We start from the raw sequence: 22,939 nt of genomic DNA on the forward strand, positions 1-22,939 counted from the left end.
CCGACGTCTCAAGGTCATTAGCAGCACGGAGTGGCGCTGTATGGTCGCAGCAACATTTTCCAAACTATTTTTGTTATCCGTCTCGCTCTTTCTTCACCATAAAGCACAACCTTCGGTTTATTTAAATTTTCTGTGCATAACTATTGAAGCATAAATTAATTTTTTTCTTAACAAATATTTTTCAATCAATCCACTGACATGCATTTTATTATTAAGGTGTAACAACCCGTGAAAAGCTGGTAAAAATTTGTTTATTACACAATGTTAGAATTACGTTTCTTTTACTTTACTTTAGTTTACTATTTCTATTAATTTCCTTTGTATTTTTGGTGTAATCGTTCCTATAATGGTGTATTTCCTGTTATTAGAGCGCTCAGCCTAGCATAATGCACATAAGCGGTGATTTCGTTTTGAAATTTTGTCATGTTTTTGAGGCACATGAGTGGCTATGGAAAATTTGTGATTCTATTTTCGACCGAATGAGTTTAGTTGAGAGCCAAAGGTTAACAAAAATGTTAGAGTATAGTAGTCCGATCTAAAGAAAAGAGGTACGAAAATATCTTTATCTTGATTTTGATTGGTTCGTTTTTACGACAGCTATATGTTATAGCAGTCTGATCTGAACAATTTCTTTCGAGGTTGTACCGGTAATAATCCTTGGGAATTAATCCATGACAAATTTCGAGAAGACATCTCGTCAAATAAAAAAGTATTCCATACAAGAACTTGATCTAGATCGTTCAGTTTGTATATCAACTATATTCTATAGTGGTTTGATCTAAAAATGTTTTTCAAAGATTCCGGCTTTATTTTTGAGAACACTCTATGCCTAATTTCATGAAGATATCTTGTCAAATATAAAAATGTTTCCATATAAGCACTTTATTCCGATCATTCGGTTGGTATGACAGCTACATGCTATAGTGACCCGATCTGAACTATTTCCTCGGAGATTGTGGCATTGCCCTGGACAGTGATCTGTGCGAATATATTTTGCCTAATAAAAGCTTTTTATACAAGGGCTTGATTGATCAGTTTGTATGACATCTATATGATATAGTTGTTCGATATCCCCGGTTCCGACAAATGAGCAGCTGCGTGGTGAGAATTTCAGATCGACATTACAAAAACTGAGGTACCAGTTTGTGTGTATACAGACGAAACGGACAAACAGACGGACATGGGTAAATCTAATCAGCTCGCCACGCTGACTATTTATACTCCGACGTTTCCTTCTGAGTGTTACAAACTTTGTGACCAACTTAATATACCCTGTTAAGGGAATTCCATAACATCTGTAAGTTCAAGACTAGCAAAAAAAGTCTTCCGAACATTAACACATAGATCTTAACAAAACACTAGTTTTGAGTAAAGTTCAGTTGGCCGGGAGTATAATATTATACAACCGGCTACAATATACAAAATATAAAGAGCTCATTCAAATACCAGGTGTTCCGAAAATCATCACTTTCCCATACAAAATTTGACATTTTCAACACAATGAAAAAATAAGATGTTATTTGTTTAATGACTGTAAGTCTATTGAATATGATTGACAAATGTCATGCCAACCAAACTGAAAAAAATTAAGGCACAATCACAACAAATGTTCCCTGCCAACAGATTTGTATCTTAACGCTCACTCCATACCGGTACACCTGGTAAATATCAATTCTACTACATTAAAAACATGTTATACATAATTCCTATTTTGTACCGAAAATTAATTAAGTAATTTGCAAATTACGGAAATTTAATTACAGTAATTTAAATACTATTTTACACTTTCCTTGCAGGACCTGTACTACATTGCGTTGGGTTATCCCGAAAAAGAATTGAACACAGACATCGCTCTAATAACAGGAGGAGGTAATGGACTCGGTCGATTGCTCGCGCAACGCTTGGGCAAAATGGGCACCAAAGTTATCATTTGGGATATTAGTAAAGAAGGTAAGTAAAGAGAGTAAAAACATGTTTGAGGCTGTTAAGCACTTTTGTATATGCAAAATATTACGATGAAGAAGAATGCCAATTATTAGTACTGGCTGTAAATCTTTCGATTATCATTACATGTATCATTCTTTCCAGTACTGCAGTTTAAAATGTTTTGTATAACTTAAGTAAAATCTTTGATTTCAGGTATCAAAGAGACTACTGAAATGGTCGAAGCGGAGGGCGGCTACTGCAAGGGATATGTTGTCGATATTTCCAAAAAGGAGGAAGTGTACAAGGCAGCAGAAGTCATAAGAAATGAAATTGGCGATGTAAGTACAGCAACAAGGATTTCGCTTTTCTTTGAGAAATACCAATAATAAAGTATTGTAAAGTATATAACGATTGCGGTAGTTGTAACTCTTCGACAGCTATCATTGGAAACGTGCTATATGAAAGTAATATAATTAACATAGTATACAATGTGTAGAAAAGTTGTTTGTAAAGGGTTTTAAATTTATCAGCGCCGACGTTTTATATAGCTAACGTATTACGTATAATTTCATAGTAATCGGAACACTTTTCGATGTCTGAACGAACTGCTACTTTTCTTTTCTGAGTGTGTCTTTATGTTTTCGGACGATTGGCCATACAGCACACAATGCACAGCTGTGGTGATTCGCTACAAGAGCGTTTGGTCCGCAGATAACTTGTTAAAAGCATTCTGTGTCGCTCTCCATATAAGAAAATTATTTTTAACGCACTAAACTAAGCACTCCACTTCGGTTTTAATAGCTTAAACTACACTTAAAGAACTATATAAGTACAGCTACCAGTTTCAGTTTACCTTGAATGTCAAATAAATAAAGGCATTCATTGTCACAACTGTGCCAACAACAAAAATATTTCTGAATGCTCGCACTTCAACTTGACTTCCACATGTACTATACATACAATAGAAAGATACAAATGTATAAACTTTGAAGTATGCAACTTGAGCTTGTTTTATTGCAGCATACTTGAAACGCTGGAGAGTCTATAAAGGAGCATGACGAGATAGGTTGTTTTAGCCATGTCCGTCTGTCTGTATACACGCGACTAGTCTCTCAGTTTTTGAGAGTTCGAAACGGAAATTTTACGCACGTTTAATTTCTGAAAAAATTGTTCAGATCAGACCACTATAGCATATACTTATGTAGCTACCATAGGAACTGAACGATCAAAATCAGGTCCTTGGATGGAAAATGTTTTTATTTGACGAGATATCTTCAAAAAATTTGGCATGGATTATTGCTCAAAGCAACGGTGTAATTTCCGAAGAAATTCTTCAGTTGGGACCACTATAGCATATAGCTGCCATACATACTGACCGATATTCGTGTCAGCGATGAATTGAACAAATCAGAGTTCATCGAAATCGTTTCAGTTGTTCTTGAGCTATAAATGCTGTAACTAAACTTTTATTATTATTATTATTTATATAGAAAAACTTTACGCAAACTTTTTCAAGCAACCTTTCATATGTAATAAATAAATCATTAATAGCTTTAAAGACCATTCCACACAGATGCAGCTGGTGATAAAAGCAATAAAAACACACCTTTTCTTAAATAAAAAATATTCAAAGTAGCTTACGCAATCGCCGTCAGTCATTACAAGATAGCCAAAAATCGAAATAAAACGAAATAAGCATAAAGTTGCCAAAATGCATAGAAAACGTTTGCCTTGGCATCAATATTGCGGTTGACCGGCACGCATGCGGTATGAACTCACGCCCAGAATGGCTGTAAACTAATGTCCAAAAACCAAAACCTATGTATGTATGCGTGTGTTGTAAAACTTGTTGCACGTTTCTAAATTGTAGTTTCGCAAGAACTTGTTTGAATAGTGCCGTTTCAGACAGGGATGCAAAAGAGTCTGATCTTTTTCAAATTTTCTTTTGGTGTCGCTCTGGGCATTCACACGGTCAAAAAGAGTCCAGCAACTCGAGTCTAGTTTTTCTGCATTCCTTTTCACAAAATGTTCGTAAATATTTGTGCGGTTCGACTGCGCAACACCGCGCAACACTGCATGCTGCGTATTTCATTTGTATGTTGAGATGATGGTCACACATTTTGCTTGCAATGAATTACCATGAATATGGTAGAACAATATGCATAATACAAGTACCTACCCGCTAAATAGTTTCAAAAAAATACTAAAGACGGGAATTCCCTAATCCACAAGAATGTATTGAATATCCGCAACTAATATTTTCAAGGCCAAATTTATAATAGCAATTTCCTAATCTTTAAGTATTAAAAACTCATAATTTCTTTACTGCGTATTAAAAATTCATAATTTCTTTACTCCATAATCTATATCTTAATTTTCTCCTTATTTACAATTTGTCATAATATTTCTATTATTCTATGCATACATATTTGCACATTACATACAAAAATAGATAACAGAACTCAAATTTGCGATCGAATTCATTTGAAACCGAGCGCTCTTGCAACCATTCAAAGGATTTGAAAGTGAAAAGGAATGCTGAAAAGGGTAGCAGCGAGCTGTTACGAAAAAGAACACAAAGCGTGCCACCCGAACACGAGTGGCACGGTCCCTTCGTCTTTCCTCGTCGTCCCCTCGCCCACAATAAACTGGTATGAGACTCTTTTGCGTCCCTGTCTGAAACGGCACATACTTAATGGCATTAATAAATTTTTTAACTCAAAGCTGTAGTGAAGAATTAGGATTAAAATTTTCATTGTCAAAACAAAATTTGTAAGACGAATTTCGATAAGCTTGCGGTGTAAAGAACTGAAAAGAATGAATGGAATGAAATGCTAAAATATACCATAAACTAATATAAATGGTTTTTCCCTTTAAAACTCCGGTAAATTTCAGCATAGATGATGCACTTCCCAAAACCAAATATACTAAGGGCTGCGATAGTTAGATTTCCAAGGTTGCCGTTTACCATAGAGTTTATTTTTCTTTCGATTTTTAAATACTGAAAAAACAAAACAATAAGAAGAAACGCTAACTTCGGTTGCACTGAAGCTATAATACCCTTTACAAATACAAAAGATTCCATAAAAGAGCTTGATTTTGATCGGTCAGTTTGTACGGCAGCTTTATGCTATAGTGATCTGATATCGGCGATTCCGACAAATGACCAGCTTCTTGTGAAGAGGACTTGTGCAAAATTTCCGATCGATATCTCATAAACTGAGGGGCTAGTTCGAGTATATACAAAAAAAAAGGACACTGTTAAGGGTATAAATATGGTATATAGTAACATGACAAAATGTACAGCAGTATATGTTATCATAAAACAGCGGAAATACATGTAATCATAAAGATGTAAGATCTTCAGTTAAAATTATTGGTTTAGTCTCTAGTAACCTTAGTTACCACATTAACACCTGAACCAGAATCTTTCGAGGCTAGCATATATGGACATATCTATATATAAACATGAATCTACACTTCATAAGAAGAAGTAAATATTAATTTAATCTGTGTTTTCCAGGTATCTTTGTTGATCAACAACGCTGGTGTTGTGTCTGGCCGTCTTCTGTTGGATACACCAGATCACCTTATTGAGCGTTCGTTCAATGTTAATGTCATGGCACATTTCTGGGTGAGTTGCTAACATATAACGGCATAAAAAATATTCATATTTGTTTATTATATATTTTTTCCAATTTAATGCCATCCTACAGACTACCAAAGCATTCCTACCGAAAATGATCGAGCATCAACGTGGACACATTGCAACCATAGCTTCTTTGGCCGGTCACGTGGGCATTACCAAACTGGTCGACTACTGTGCTAGTAAATTTGCAGCTGTAAGTAACTGAAATAATAAAAGCTTTGTTCCTTTGTAAACGAGTGTGAAACCAGCAACACTCATCCCACCTTCATTTATCAGCTTATTACTACTAATAATACTAGAGATGTTTGGTATCTACTCAAATAGTTGCATTAAACTTTTCGCAAAATTCTTTAGATGAGCTGAAACTTGATGAGAAAGTTCTACCTTCTCCTTAGTTTCTTATATCAAAGTCTAACGCTCTTCTCTGTTCATCTGGAAGTATTCAAAATAGTCTCAAAGAAAGAATTAATGTAGAAATATTCAATATTGTTAATAGAAATGATTCTCTTTATGTGCCCAATTTTCGGCCACTTTTTGCAGCAACTGGTGTCGTCAGCAATAACACACCGAATATTTTCTTCCAAGACCTCAATCGCCTCGGGCTTATCTGCGAAGACAAGGGACTTCACGTAACTCGACAAAAAATAGTCCAGCGATGTTAAATCGCACGATCTTGAAGGCCCAAGATCCGAGACAAAGTTTCCTTCAATACATTCTTTGTTTTTTTTTCATAGCGTTGCCAATTGACTGTCCTATTATGGCAGACTTCATTTTTGAAGAAATATGAACCAATGATTCTCTCTGACCACAGAGCACACTTAACAGTGACTTTTGAGGATGTAACGGCGTCTCAACAATGGCTTGTGGATTATCCTCACTCCAAATCACTCCAGTTTTGTTTATTAACGTACTAATTCAAACAAAAGTAAGCTTTGTACGGCGTCCTTGGATGCGCATTATCTACTCGTACTAGAGTAAACATGGTACAAAACCGATTGGTGGGTGCTCGAATTACCGACTCTGCTGGCCGATTTTGTCGACCGAATAGTGGACGAACCCAACCATTCTTTTGATAATAAATGGTTTGCAAACATGGAGTAGGTCTGTTCATTATGAAATGAAAAACTAAACTAGTATAAATTAAATAACAGCTGTCAAAACTCCGTTATTATATTAAAATATTATTCCGTCAGTGCGAATATCTAAAAATAAAATTGACACACTCTAAGAAACTTGGCTATTCAAAATGATTTATGATGTAAGAATAAGGTTATCTAATTTGAATTCTTACTTTTTATACTCTGTCCAGGTTGGTTTTGACGAGGCATTGCGTTTGGAATTAGACGTCCTTGGTCACAGTAATATTCAGACCACCTGCATTTGCCCGTTTTTCATTCAAGCAACCGGCATGTTTGACGATGTTAATGCTAGGTAAATAACACAAACAGACAATTATTCGGCTCTCAATGAAAACCGAACTCAATCAAAATGTACATTTTCAATTCAGATGGGTGCCCACATTGAACCCCAACGCCGTAGCTGATCGCATTATATTGGCGATAAAGAAGAACGAAAAGATCACAATCATACCCGGTTACATCCGTCTGCTGCTTTCGCTTAAATGGTAAATATTAAAATTTGTATAATGAAAATAATATTAAAGCTGTTTTTATTTTTTCTCCCCCCAGGACTTTCCCTTGGGGTTGTGTGGGTGGCCTACTACGTCGTCTTGTACCAGATGCGGCGCCACATGGAGTCGCTCAAAAGCCGCTACCCACAGACGCTTCCTCTAAACAACAGCAACAACATGAGCAAAGCGCTAAAGCCGCTGCCAACAAAGTCGCCCACACGAGCTTAATCACGAAGCACACCACCGATCTGTGCACGGATTTCAGCGAAACGCTGCCAAAGACCGCCTCGTTGTTGGTGCAACGTACACCGTCGCTGGGCGAGCGTGTTCTCTGAGATTCGCTGCTGCATATCGCCTTCAACTTATTTAGCGGTTTTGGCATTTCGTTCTAGGATCAGTGCGCGACAGTTGGCGCACTCGTCTAGTGATATTACATTTACTTAGTATTATGTTATTAATTTTAATTAGTTTAGATTCTAACGGCTTAGAATACGGTTACGAGTATATATGTAAGGCGCTATGAACAATAAGTTTTAAAGTACGGATAGAAACGTTGATCCACAATATATGTATGTATATATTTATATATACTAGTAGATCCGGCCAAGCGCTGCTGTGGCTATGGTATATATTTTATACTATTACTTACATAATAAACTATTCAATGCAGTGAAAATATTATTTACGAATAAACGCGAAAATGTTATTGTCGGTATAAAAATCCAAGGGATTGTGCTTTGGATTTAATTTTGAAATTGATTGCTACAAATATTTGTCAAAACAAAAAAATTATAAATTTTCCATTTGGCATATTAAATATTATAATAATTATATTTTTTTGTTGGAATTGTGAACACATGCTTACGTTTAGAAATATATTTTGTTTAATTATGAATTGTTTTGACTATCCTATCTTTTAAGTTGGATCAAACTGGATACAGTGTGCTAAATTTTACTGAAATCGCTTCAGTAGTTTAGGAGGATTTTAATGTATATAAATATTTGAAAGCAAAATAAAGCCGAAGCAATCAATTGAATAAATAAATTTTCCCTGAAGCTTCCATTTTTACATACTCAATTTGATTATATACATACATATTTAGCGAATTTTACAAACATTATGAATTTAACCTAAAATGATAGTAACCAATTTGTTTTATTATTATAAAAGGTTAAAGGAAAAATAAAAAACAATATTAATTTCGGCTGCACCGATAAATACCTTTCAAAAATAAAGAAGTTTCCATACAAGTACTTGAATTTGATCGTTCAATTTGTATGTCAGCTATAAGCTAGAGATCTGAATATTTTCTCAAATATTGTAGCTTTGCCGTATCGGCGGTTCCACCAAGTGAGCAGCTTCTTGAAGAGAAAAGGACGTGTGCAAAATTTCAGATCGATATCTCAAAAACTATTTCGCGTGTATACACACGGACATGACTAAACCGACTCAGCTCGCATTGTTGATATTTTATATATATTATATATATACATATATCCGACGTTTACTTCAAAACCGGCTTTTTTAATATGACATAAAGAGTTAGGGGCAGTCAGTATTTAAATATATATTCAAAGTAAAGCGATTTTTTACATTTTCTATATAATATCTAGATATATTTCGTAAAAATTTGAAGTAAATCCGACAAATACTTTCACTGCCTTTTCCTTTAAAATCGACGCGAAGCGCTTACTATAAACATCCGAGGCAAGCACCTTGAAATACAAAATGGTGAATTTTAAGTTTCCAACCAACCAACGCAAGCGACTTCTCCTCACACCTAAGTTTCGAACCATGAGCTGAATACAGAGTGCTCCCAAAGAGGGGCAAATATTGAAAATATGACAGCATTTAATATTTTGCATGTAGAGAAATGATTGAATTTTTTCACTTAATTTTTCATGCTTGTTTAGCAAACTTTTTTACTAAAATTATTATCTTACAGCTGTTAACCATTTAGCAGACATCAGGGCTTATTATTGCGGAGAGTGGCAACTACTACAATTGACAGCTGGACGTAAATCTGCTGTTCACAATAAACAACTTTCAAGCAGCGTTGTATTTTCCCGGTTTTAAAAGCCAAAAATTTCTTCAATAAACAAAACTTTTATAAGGTAAATATTTATTAAAAATGAGGACTGGAATTTAAAAATCACACATACTTATGCTATTAAACATAATCTTGAAAAGACTATTCCTTTTAAACATTAATAAGCACCAAATAATATGGTTAAATTTTTCTAATTTCGAGCCCGAATTTCAAACGATACCTGAATGGAACAGTTTAGATTTGTCCGACAATCGACGCGGACGCAGCGACGGAGTGTAACGAAAGCGCGACAGTGGCATTTGTGTGGAGTCGAATTAAGTGGTGGCAGAAAATTTATGAAATCAACTAATTTCAGTTAAAGAATTGAATATAAATAATCGTAATAAATGCAATTAACAAGTGAAAAGTAATTGAAATATGTGTAAGTAATTGAATCAAAGTTTAGCAAAGTGTTTTCAAATCCAGTTGAATTCATACACATAGTTTTTCATAAGAAAAAATCAAAAGTCAGTGAGAAAAACGAAGAAGTGGAGGAAAAGTGTACGCAAAACAAGAATTTTTGTGTACTCCACGAGCGAGCGCGAGTACGAAGCAGCGGCGAAGAAGATTGCCGTCGAGCCGTCACTGAAAATCAAAGTGGAAAGAAAAACGGGCGAAAAATAGTAAAGCAGGACGGAAAGTCCTTAAACGAAACGAGGAAAATTTGTGTTTTCTGAGAGCGATAACTTCCAAAGTATAAAAGTTACGTTTTCGTTTGTGTTTACATGTATATGTGATTAAGAAAATTTTGAAAAGTGAAAAGTGCATGCAAATATGTATTCCTTTTGCAACGTTGGAATGCGCATTTGTGGCAGCAAATAACGAATAACGTAAAGGTTTGTGAAATGTATGGTGTTTAAGTGTTGGCGAAAATGCCCGTGAGTCGTGTACAAATTAACACGGCTGGAAAGTTTTGGCATAAAATAGAAATTTTCAAAATAAAATTCAATATTAATAGTTTGTGAAATACAGACGGAGTAACGAAGAAGTTTATATCTTTTGGTTTTTCATGTCTCGACTGCTTTAATTTAGCTACATTCAAAGTGTATCTGTGTGTGAGTGTTTGTTGTGTGCGTGCACGGATTATTGGATTATTACCTGTTTTGCTTCTTCTGCGAGCGCAGTCGGCAGCGGCAGTGACAGTGCCGTCAACGTAGTCGACGACCGACGACGTTCAGCACAGCGACCTGACATTTTTTCGGCTTTGCTTTACGGATTATTCGTTGTTGGTTGCAGTCGCCGCATTTATACCGCTGATTTGTCCACAACGTATGCAGCAAGAGTTTCAGCATCGCCATTACCAACTCCATCAGCATTAACGGTGCAGCAGAGGCAACTAATGACCGTATTGCCACATTAAATGTAAATATTATTTTTGTGTTAACATTTTTACAAGCGTTTAGTTGCAAAGCTACTCTATAAACCTGTATATTCATGGATCCTTGTATGTTATTTTTTTTACTCCATGTTTTATGTTAATCAAGCGATTTTTGTCTAGTACTTTCATAATAATTAGAAAAAAAATATGTAAGTGCATATGAACGAAAAATATTTTAATAGTATTTATACACCCAAAGTATACATATTTATAAATATATAATTTTTATTTCGGAATTTTAAACACCCAAAAAGTGACTACCTACGTAAAAGGGTGTAAATGATGATATCTCCGCAAGTGCTGCCTTAAATTGTGTGATATAATATATTATATATATTATTTTATATTAATAAAGTAAGAATATAACATTATTCAATCAGGTTTCAACTTGACTTGACAAAAATTTGAATAAAAAATAATAATTTTAAAAGTAATATATGTTTGTTTTGACCCAATTTCAACCGAAGCTCCTTGTGGTGACCATCACTTTTCTTTGGAGATAATAATAAATAATCTATGGCCTGATCGAAGCATTCAATTAACAAAATGGCGGTCACAGGAAAATTTTACAAAAAATCGAAATTAAAAAATCCATCGGTCAGGTACTAGTTAGTTTCTCATGCTTCCCAAATAAATTTCATTGAAATCTACCCAGCGGTTCCAGTGGTTATCAGTTCAAAAAACATAGTTTTAAGAAAAAAGCATATGAAGTTTAACACAAACGAAACTTATTTATTGCATTTTAAATTGATATTATAAGCGTTTAACTTTATTTATGCGGGTTTTTTCCAAGTTTGATCGTTTATTTAAGGAAAACTTGTAAAATAGTATTATTCAAAGTATTGCCCATCTAATGCTATACAATTTTTCTATATTTCTGTCAATTTGTGGATTCTATCTCAAAAGAACTGAGCTGGCTTGGCGGTCAAAGCTGAATCAAGTTTTCACAGCCATATTAAAGTGAGAGCGTTCTGCATCGTCAAGCAAGGTCTGCTGCTGTTTTAAAAAAAGATCTTGCAACATGAGGTTGAGCGTGTAATGATGGAAAATTATTGACTCATGTCTAGTCGCGAATACCTGGAGTTTTTCGGAAAACGCTCATTTCAACTTGATGAGTTCTTGTCGGTAGCATTCCCCATTTATGGGGTCATCCAAGCCAAAATCACCATTTTTAAATCGTACAAGGTACAATTAAGTTTTTACCCGATTTTATCACCTTTTACGACGTAACATCTGTGAAAGTCGAACCAAAAAAAAAAAAATAATAATAACATTAATGAAAAAATCTCTAATTCTATCAGTCTTCGTTGGAAGCAAACAGTTTGAAATAAATGTAATGCTGGATATACCTAAAATTATATGCTTTCAAAAATTCTGCGAATTTTTCTACAATGCCTATCACTCAAAATCCAGATATGTTGTCAAATGTGCATCAACTTTTATGTGTTTTATTATCACTTTCAAGGTAGCTTAATTTTGTAGCAACAATAACAATTTTAGTTACAAGAAAGCAAATGTAAATACAACAAACATAATTGAATGCACAAATTGTTGGCTGTTGCATGTTTGCAGTGACTCTTGTACGTACAAGTACAATGGTTCAGCTCAGCTCATTTGCAATGGGGTCAAGGTAGCGAGCGTCGAGCGACTCACTTTACGCTACGCTTTTGCATGTGGCAACTGTTTATTTCGCTGTTTATTCGTATGTTTGCATTGTTGAATGCCTTTGTGTTATTGTCAATGATATTGTTGCCTTAATGCGCCCATAATATGGAAATGCACGTGACGAAATACCACCACCACCTGCTGCAAAGCGAACAAAAAGTAAACAAGTCCAAAAATCGCACATGAGCGTACATCAATTATACATATGTGTGTATGTACATATATACATATGTATACAAAAAAACATTCAGCTGTGTTATGTTTTAAAACAAGGAAAAATGTTAACTTCTATTGCTAAAATACCATTCACAGATAAAAAAAATATTACTACAAAAATTTGATTTTGATCGGTAAGTTTATATGGCATTTATATGCTATAGTGGTCTGATCTGAAAATTTTTTCAAATACTGTAGCATTGCTTTAGAAAATAATTTGTGCAAAAATTTCGAGAAGATATCTTGACAAATAAAAATCTGAACAATTTCTTCGGATATCGTACCGTTGTCTAATGCAATAATGTAGACTTCTTGTTTGTAATCGCATATGTCCTGTACGAAGTTTTCTTATCAAAAAGGCAGTACGGTTACACCGGTCGAGAAGTATTGTTAGGGTTTGACATCGTCAGGAATCTTCGAATGACCTCAATCTTTTATGTTGAAATATTTACTAAAGCATATAAATCAACGTTTAATCCATTGTCGTGCAGATATATTTCCCATAACTTGTTTGTGTCTAAAAGTACTTTAAAACGATTAAAGCGTTGTTTTATTTCTAGGCGAAGTTAGGCTTGATTTTGCGACTTAAAATGCCAACTTTGCGAGTTTGCTCCTAAACACGAAAAAACGTTAATTTCGGTTGCACCGAAGCACGACTATTCTTCAGAAATAAAACAGTTTCCCTATACGAACTTGACTAAGCGATCAGTTTGTATGTCAGCTACGTGTTATAGTGGTCCGATTTGAACATTTTGTACCACTGCCTTGGACAATAATCCATGACAAATTTAGTGAAAACATCTCGTTAAAGTAAAAAGTTTTCTCAACAAGGACTTGATTTTGATCCTTCAGTTCGTATGGCAGCTATTGATATAGTGATACGATATCGCCGGTTCCGACAAAAGACAACTGCTTAGGGAAAAGACTTCTGCATAATTTCAGATCGATATCTCAACAAGTAAAGAAGGGCTAAGTTCGGATTTAACCCAACATTTCATACTCTTGCAACTTGCAAGGAATTGCAAATCCGGGGAAATTCCTTCAATTAATAATTTTATAAATATATAACGCATACATTGACCGACATATTTAGCATATGGTTTGTTAGACGGGGAACTATAGTATGTCCAATATTATACGTTCATTTAATTTTGTTAAGATATCTTGCATATTGACCGATATATACGGTATAAGGCCGGTCAGAAGTTTGAAACCTTATATTTGGTATATGTGAAATAGGGATAGTATTGGACCTCTTTTATCCATTTTTGATATTTTAACATCCTGTTATTAGTTATATGGCTGCTACGGCAAGTTTTCACCCGATTTTATCCATTTTATGCACAAAGATACATTGTTATAAAAAAATACGTTCTTTTAATTTCTTTAAGAAAACTCACACATTGACCTTGACCGATATTTGCGGTGTAAAGTCAGCCGGAAGTTCGAAAATTTTTCTATTAGGTATAATGGGACTAAGGGAATTTTTGATCCGATTCAACCAATTTTTGGCACACGGGAATATTAATATTAGATAAAGAGTCTCTCTGAGTTTCTATAATACATGTCACAGATTGACCGATATTTTCGATAAAAAGTTCGCAATAGGAACAGGATCCATATATTCTGTCGGTCAAGCAGGTCCCGAAATATTGGTTTTAACCTAAATGTTGGGGGTGGCAGTGGTCCGTTAACACTCATCTACGAACTGGTCCTTACCTTTTGCCAAAGAACACGTGTATAAATTTTCATTGCGATATCTCAATTTTTACTCAAGTTACAGCTTGCACAGACAGACGGACGGACAGACAGACATACGGATTTAAACTCGCCTCGTCATCCTGATCATTTATTTATGTACTATGTATAACCCTATATCTAACTCGATTAGTTGTAAGTGATACAAACAACCGTTAGGTGAACAAAACTATTATACTCTGTAGCAACATGTTGCAAGAGTAACATATAAAAACTGAGGAACTAATTCGTGTATATACAGACAGGCGGACACAGCTAAATCGACTCACTTATGTGTATATATTTTTTTTTTGTAGATTTTGTTCGGAGTGTAAAAAGCGCGACTATCTGGCAATAATGAAAAAATAAAAAAAATCGATAATGTGTCAAAATTGCTGCTGGCAAGCATAGCATCAAAGGCAAGCCAGCGCAGCCGAGTCAGCCCAGGCGGTCGTAGTGTGATGGTCGTAGATTGAGGCAAATGAAGCCAACCGTGGCAGCAAAACCGTTTCTACTATGAGCCTAACAAAAATAGCTTTGCTGGCATAAGAGCAGATATAATGTTGCAAGAGTGTATTATACGCAAAGCTTGTACTTGAGTGAATGTCTATGAAAGAGTTACGCGATGCGAACATGCAGGAAGGGTCCTAAATGCACACGGTCTAAATACGCGCTGTAGTGTGAATATGTGTGTGTGCATGTGTGTGTGTGTGTGTGTATAAATTATTAAATCTGCTCTTATCATTTGCGACTCATTGTCTGATTTTTCTGCACATTTCACTGATTTTAGCTGTTTTTGTTGTCTCTTGTATGCATGCATTCACATCCATTTGATTGTTTTTAATCCTTGCTTGCATAAATGCTGTTTCTCATCGTGATACGATTGTATATTATGCGTTTTTTCTTGTCTTCGTCCTTTCTTCAATTGTTAAACACATCATTTATCCAAGTTACTATGTGTTGTTGTTGCTGTTGACATTGTCATCGCACAGTGGCGGGCTTTTGCGCAGACATATCCTCAGCGCAAGGAAGTTGTCGCCTTCCTTGAAACACTTAATGTTACAACATTAACAACAACAATAATAATAATATGTGCTGCGAAAACAATGCTCAGAAGCTGATACAACAATAACAATGAGGCAGTCATGCGATAGGCCGTATATGCTCATTCTTCGTTCGCCGAAAGTCTGGAAAACAGTGACAATAATGCGACAGTAACAACAAACAATGCTGACATGCTATATACGTACACATATGACAGCGGAATGGAGACGAAGTTTAATAACGACGTGCCAAGTGACAAGGATATACCCACATTCACACATACACACATCGTATACATTAAAGCGAATTTTCACTTTTGGTTGCGAGTTGCCCGTATTTAAAAATACTTTATGTTGCATCGGCTTGCTCTCATTAGTCATCGGCGATCGACGCTAAATTCCAGTGTGGATGTGCTTTCTTATTATTCCTTTGAAATAGAAAAAAATAATAAAATGCCGTTTTTCGTTTTTTGTAGCAATATTTGTCTGCGATAGCTGAAGTAATACAGAAAATATGTAGTTGCATAAATTTTAAAAAGATATTTATTATATTTAGTTAAGCGTATTCTGTGAGAGTGATCTATTCCATCCGTCTTATGACAATAAATCGATTTTGACTCTTTCATTTTGTACCATTTGATACCAATCGATCAAATTTGACCCGCGCTGGTCCATATAAGCTGCGTGAGCAAACCGGATCCTAGATTGGTACAACCTTTTTTACTGTTCGTGTGAAGTTTAATCTCTATTAATGTGTGTTTGTCAATTATTTGTTCACGACATGAAAAGTTTCTCTCACGGCTACGGGAATAATCGAAAATGTTACAGTAGCGTTTTGAGGAGTCTACTTTATCACAACACAAGTATTTGAAAAGCAAAGCATTCAGTAAAGGCCGTGAAGTCATCGAAAACTTGCCTCATGAGAGTCGTCCATCCCCCATAGCAGCGAAACTCAACATCTCTTATGGATCGAATGTTGTATTGTACCAAAAGTCCTAAATACGCCGTCTCATTCTAGCATCATTGTGAGGGACTTTTTGGTGAACAATTTTTTAATCGCAATGAGTCCGTTGACTCAATATATAAAAATCACCTACCTGTTGAAAGGTGTACCTGCCATTGGACTGGATATATGAAGAAAAAATAACCCCAAAATTAACCTCTACGCTACTATGGTGGTGGATATAGAAAAACATAGAAAAGCCAACCGTTAATTGTTTATGAAAAATTCCACTAGTTTTTCAGGTTTTCAAAAGGCTGTATAAATTTCATTGAAATCTGTCGAGCGGTTTTCGAGTTACAGTGGTCACTAGAGCAAAAAATATAGTTTTGAGAAAAACGCATTTGAAGTTTTACAACAACGTTCCAGAGCGCCCGAGAATCCTTTGTTAATTATCGAATAACTCGGAAAAGTGTTTGTCGGATTTACTTCAAATTTTTGGAGAATATTTCTCAGATATTATACCATACTTCAAAAAAATGAAAAATTTATTTTTCTATTAATTCTGACTTCTCTTAACCCCATAAACAATTAATTACCAATGTGTGCTCTTTACAATATGCTGCCTTCTGCTGAGAGCAGTAATTTTGATAGATTTAATACACAATATAGCTCTGGTAAAAATTAATGTAAAATCTCAAAGTAGACTACAATATTTGTTGAGCTGCTTTTGTACCTTTCAAAAATTGTGGCTTTATGTAAGTGGTAATTGCAAAACGGGTTAGCACTTAAGGTAGCTCGGTAACACAAAATGATATATAAAGACAAGACAACACTCCTCTTCAAAGCATATACGAGTACCAGGTTTACTATACACTCAATCGAGCAGTTCTCTAAAAGCCTTTTTCTTTCTATTATTAAATACCACTCAGCAGTTTTCCTTACCATTTTCCGTACTGCTTTTTCTGTGCTTCCATTTCCTTTGCCTCGTCTCACTCTAGACCCCTCGGCGCGTTAATTGACATTACATATTGCGCGCCACATGTCAGACAAGAAAACAGGGGCGAAAGGAAGCCACGCACGAACGTGCTCCATCAGCAGTGCGACGTGTTTTTTCTCAAGTACGCAGAATTATAGTGACACCTTCCGGAATGAACGAGAGACTTCTAAGAGTTGAAAATGCTTTGTTTTGCTTTACATCCAAACTTATTTTGTCCTTTTGATTCATCGTTTTGGTTTTTTTATACCCTGAACAGGGTATATTAAGTTTGTCATGATATTTGTAGCTCCCAGCTGAATCGTCGAATATCCTGTAAAGTATATATAATATATTAATGATCAGCGTGGCGAGCTGAGTCGATTAAGTCACGTCCGTCTGTATATACTCATGCCTCAGTTTTTGAGATATTGATCTGAAATTTTGCACACTTCCTTTTCTCCCCAAAAAGCTGCTCATTTGTTGCTATAAAAATGCACCTGTGAGGGGTATTCTAGCTTCGGTGCAATACCTTTTGTTTTTCTTATATTGTTTTTTTTTGTTTATGTCCTTACATTTTTTGGCCGTATTTATTTATGTTGCTGCACTGACACATTCTTTTATTGAGACTCCGCTGCAAATAGCTGCAGCCTACTCGTTGTTTCTTTTCTGCTTGATTGCAATGCGTGTTTATTTTTGTTTCCGATTTTTCTAGTCCTGTCTCTTTGCTTACATATTTTTGTTTCTATTTTTTACAGCTATTGCAGTTGCGTAATGTCGGAAAGTCGTTGCATTGTTGATTGTGTCGACTTTGAGGTCGTAATTGTGTTTTTTTTTGTAGGAAAACACTTTTTCCGCTCTTTGTCCATATTACACATTGTTGCAGTTTGTAGGTGTGTTGTTGTTTTTTTTTCCTTTTGTAATTATCTCCGTTTTGTTCCTTGTCATTTTGCTCGAGCCCGAACTATTGTTGCTGGCATTTCCAATGCAGCATCGCTTTGTCATTTAACTTCAAAATCGCCTCTGGGCGTCACTACAACGCACTCACTCTCACTGCCGCTCACGCGCCCACTCTTAATTTGCACAACGCCACTCACAACTTCATCCTCTCTTACAATCGTACAAAGACACCACTACCATCACCTACATATCCTCCTAATTCACTGGCGCTTGTAGTATTTGTCTTTTCCCTTCCCCTTCTTTGTGTTCTTTTTTTTTTTTGTTTTCTTTTTTGTTTTACCGGAGCAGCAGCTATTCTCTGCTGTTGTTGCTGCTACTTAACTCATAGATGTAGTCTCCCGTTCATTTTGCTAGCACTAACAACACAGCGTCTGCCAGTCCGACTGTCTGCATTTAAATGCATTAAATTGCATTGCTGTGGGTGCTTTTTCCTCGTTTTATTTTCGCCTCAATTCTTTCGGCATTATTTCGCAATGAAGTCAGTGTGACTGGTGGTGTGGACTCGTATCGTGTGTTTGTGCTTGTGCCTGTGAGTGGATAGTAAAAGTCAGTTACGAGTGGCATTTGTATTTGTTGCAGCCAAAGACCACAATGACGACGGCATGCTGCCAATGATGGCACCCAAAAAAATTCCAAAAAGCCTTAACTAACTCGCAATCGAGTTGGCCACATTCTGCATCTATGCGCTTCCACTTACTAAATTTTTACTTACCTCCCGCACCTCATTACTGGTTTCGCTGCAATGCTGCTCGTACCATGCTTTGTTGTAGCCACACTTTGCTCCATTGTCTTTTCAATACCCCCCACCGCCGTGATTTTGTGTGGCGCCCTGCAAAATTTACACGAATCTCCATTTATTTGCTACGGGCTTTTGTTTTATTTTTCCTCCTTCTTCTGGCCCAGTTTCCTGGTGAATTGGTGGCATTTTTTCGTGTGGTAAATTAATAATTTAAATTGTGTTGAAAATCAGCTATGTTGGCAATGTCGTAATGTGGATTACGTGTGAACTGGGTTAAAATATCGTTTGCACTGTAAATTTACCGATAAACTTTTGTGGTTTTTGGCATGAAAGTAAAACCTTTAAGTCTTTATTGTTGTTGCCGTTAACGCGGCTATTTGCGCCAATCGCAATTGATTATCCTGATTGCAGTTAATCGGCTGCAAAGTCTGATTGAGGATTTATTCTTGGCGCAAAGTTATTATAAATAGGTAAATGTGAGTTAAAATAATTATACTGGGCTTTCCATTAGCTGGCGTTGGGTAGTATTTTGCACAGCATTTTGAAGTTCAAAACATAATAGTTGGACCCAAATTAAAGTACTGCCTTCGCATTTGAATATGATCATGATTTCCAACTTAGTAATATTTTTCTTTTTAAATCATACTTCGGTCAAAAATATGAGTATAAGTTTATGTTAATTTTGGTAGCAATATTTTAGCAGCGAGAAAGGACAAGATAATTAGAAATCAAATTCTATTAGCATCGTTCTATATATTCGGGCATACATTCGATATAAGCATCGTAGGGGTTGTACTTGTATTGAAAACGATCGATATGTTTTTTTTATGAATTGTTTTGACTTTTAACGTAATTGAGATATAAACTATCCTATCATTTAAGTTGGACCAAACTAGACACAGGGGTCTAAATTTTACTAAAATCCGTTCAGTGTACTCAATTGATACGTCTGCAGTAAGCATCGCTCAGAAGTGGCCAGCTTTGGCCACGCACATCTATAGTGATTCGCCAGAACCTCCGGAAGCTTGGTTAGGAGGTTCTTATGTATCCAACTTATAGTCTGGACTTACCATCAAGTAATTACTATCTGTTTCTTTCTATGACGAATTATTTTTCAGGTGAAAACTTCGCGTCAAAAGAAGCTTGTGAAAATCGCATTATGAAGTTATTAATTTTGGTTTGAGGGCTGGTTGGTTGGTTGGAAGAGAAGTCTCAACTAAGTACAATTCAACAACTCGCAAGTCGCCACTCTTTCCAACTGCCTGCCCTATTTGTTTTAGAATACAATATTGAGAGCCGTGCAAATACCCTGTATCAATTGCCTGAAAGCTGGACACAGGTAATGTCTTTACATTTCATCATACAGAGGGCACATTCTGGATTCCATCGATTCCTCTTTGCCGAGCTTCTGAGATGAGTTCTCTAAGTTATCTTCCTCCATCCATTGATGACTACTACCATATTACTTAATTTTCTAACGGTGGGTTTAATATTTTGTTGTACTTTTTGGTACTAGCAATCACAAAGTAGTTCACCCACAGTCAGTCCCTTACTGCTTACGTTAGTATTGAAAGTAATGCGGCAATTTCCTTGCTCACTTGCGACTAAATATTTTGCAATTATTTTGTCATTGTTTTATATGCTCAACAGACTCGAAAGTATTTATAGTGCTGTCAAATGGGTCAAACCATGCTATAACAGAGGGCCAGCGGTGGGTGCAATGGAAAAATCGATTAGATTTACGTGCTTAGCGCTAATCGCCCACGCCTGAGCGAGCTGCTGGTTTGCATTACCAAGCATTGCTGGGAAAACCACCAACACGGCGGCAAATAGAAAATGTACTTATCTAAATACACACACATTTTACTAATATACTAATATACAAAAATGTCAAGCCTTACACACTTTTAAATAACTGACACACGTTAATATGTAACTATGTATTAGGGCGTTGGTACTCTCTGGCGTATGCATGTAGATATGTGTTAGCGCGCGCAACACAAATGAGCATTTGAGTTAATTTAAAATCGGTTTTAAATTAATTTAATTCGCATTAAAACAAGTCTCCCGAAGTCTGCCGAAAACAGCAACAAAGCATAGCAGCAAACCTACAGCGAAAGACCTAATAAATGCGGCTACATGCGAGTGGAAAGGCGGTAACGGCAGCGCAGACAAAGTGACGAAAAAAATATGTGCGCTTGCTTAAAGAACAACAACAACAATAAATACCACAATTGTTAGCAAACAAAAATTAAAAATACATGAACTCAAAGCGCGTGGCGGCGCGGAGAATCTTCAGCACCAAGCCGTAGCTAATACGAGTGCGCGTACACTCGCCCTGCGCCAGGGAGACGCTGCAGCGCCGAAGGAGACGGCATCTGCACTCTAACTCAACTTTAAATAAAACCCATTCTACCAGTTTTTGTACTGCCACTTCGGGCTTTGCCGCCGACAGATAGCAGCCTACTCGCCACTTTGCTGCATAAATTGCCATTTATAAACGTACCCAACCACACACACACACACTTATGTTTGTTATAAAAAGGTAGATAATATTAAAACAAACCAAAGGCCGATCAGAGATTTTGTACCAAAAATAATAATATTAAAGCAGAAAAAATGTTGTTTGTTGCGGTGGAATGAGAGGCCGCGTGCTCGCTTTGGCAGGAAAAGTGTGGAGTGGCTGCAGCGACTTAAACGACTTTTAATAGATAGTAATACATAATTATATATGTACAAGTTTTTTTGTCTGCTTGACAATTTGTAGCATGAGCGCTTGTTGGATTCTTCATAAAGGGTGGTCCAAATACCTTTCCGTGCTTTTGTCTGAGCTTATTTTGACGCTGGCAGCGTTTTGCCATATTTATCATAAACATCTGGCAATACCGTTTCGAAAAAAAGAAGACATTTCCTTAATTAAGCCAGCATGAAACATAAAGACTTATAAAAACTAAAGGTAGATTAACCATACGATCAGAACTTACCTAAATTTCATATGTAAACCGAATTCATTTGTCAAAACAAATTGAAACAAAAGTTCTTGGGACGGATCCTAATTTTTAATAGATACTACCAAGCAAGTAAAACCGTTAATCCGTGCGAAATTTTGTGAAGATATAATATGAAATCAAAAAGTCCTTCACCATAACTTAATTTTGAACGTTCAGTTTGTATGGCAGCTATATGCTATAGTAGTTCGATCCGTAAAATTTCTTCGGATTTTATAGATCGAAAAGATATAATATCTTGTCACATGAAAAAGTCTTTCATGCAATAACTATTGTGATCGTTCGGTTTGTATGGCAGCTATATGCCGATATCCAATATCGGCTGAATCCAATACAAAATATTATATTTATACCTGATTAAAGTGGTATAACCGTTGGCTCTTCTATCTCTATTTGATTAGGACTTAATTATACCAGTCTCTACCATTTATACCAGTTATTTGTTCGATTCAAACTGTGGAGACTAGAGTTAAATGAAACGAAAGCAGTTAATAGTTGGAAAAAAGAGACATCGTGGCGTTTTAGACAATTAGATAATAGTCTTTCAATACTGGCAAATTCCAAAATACAAGTTTTATACGATATTTGGTCGAAATAGATAAAAACTAAAATGCAATTATAAAATAAGAATATAAATCCCAAAGCAGTCGAACCGATATTCCGTCCCAAATGATAAATTAAAAAATACAATGGATATAATATATAAATATTAAAAATATAAGATATATAAGCATTGGTAGTCACACAAATAAATACAGTATTTCCTTAAGCTGAATAGTGTGTATTCTTTTGCTTTTATAATTGTGCTCGAACCACATTTTACGGGTGTACATAAGTGTGTGTCCGTCGCTTTTGAGCTGTGCTGTATAAATCGAAATGCTAGAACGCCTCTTCACAACACTTTTGCCACTGTCCCACTGCCCACTGCTGGCTGCTGACTGCTTGCTGTTATATTCAGAAACTGTTTGTTGTTATTGCTGCC

The 22,939-nt window shown here is 35.8% G+C and overlaps 2 protein-coding genes across 12 annotated transcripts in view; both read left to right on the forward strand.

Annotated features, from left to right (window-relative positions):
* The window catches only part of LOC106623403 (estradiol 17-beta-dehydrogenase 11), a 31,627-nt gene extending 23,377 nt beyond the window's left edge, over positions 1–8,250 (forward strand). For all 7 annotated transcript variants that reach the window (XM_036366663.2, XM_036366666.2, XM_036366664.2 and 4 more), the window contains exons 3-9: positions 1,797–1,950; positions 2,140–2,264; positions 5,450–5,560; positions 5,643–5,768; positions 6,885–7,006; positions 7,083–7,199; positions 7,264–8,250. In XM_036366663.2, the coding sequence (XP_036222556.2) occupies positions 1,797–1,950; positions 2,140–2,264; positions 5,450–5,560; positions 5,643–5,768; positions 6,885–7,006; positions 7,083–7,199; positions 7,264–7,540 (1,032 nt within the window). In that variant the 3' untranslated portion in view covers positions 7,541–8,250. The remainder of the gene's footprint in view (positions 1–1,796; positions 1,951–2,139; positions 2,265–5,449; positions 5,561–5,642; positions 5,769–6,884; positions 7,007–7,082; positions 7,200–7,263) is intronic.
* A 977-nt stretch (positions 8,251–9,227) lies between these two features.
* LOC106623489 (uncharacterized) overlaps positions 9,228–22,939 on the forward strand; it is a 78,823-nt gene continuing 65,111 nt past the window's right edge. For 2 of the 5 annotated variants that reach the window (XM_070106249.1, XM_070106250.1), the window contains exons 1-2: positions 9,228–9,320; positions 9,458–10,657. The gene's annotated coding sequence lies outside the window, so the exon portion shown is untranslated. The remainder of the gene's footprint in view (positions 9,321–9,457; positions 10,658–22,939) is intronic. The other 3 variants (XM_070106253.1, XM_070106251.1, XM_036366674.2) reach the window with 2 other exon arrangements.

The sequence above is a fragment of the Bactrocera oleae genome, chromosome 3, assembly GCF_042242935.1.
Source record: "Bactrocera oleae isolate idBacOlea1 chromosome 3, idBacOlea1, whole genome shotgun sequence".
In the NCBI taxonomy this organism is placed as follows: domain Eukaryota; kingdom Metazoa; phylum Arthropoda; class Insecta; order Diptera; family Tephritidae; genus Bactrocera; species Bactrocera oleae.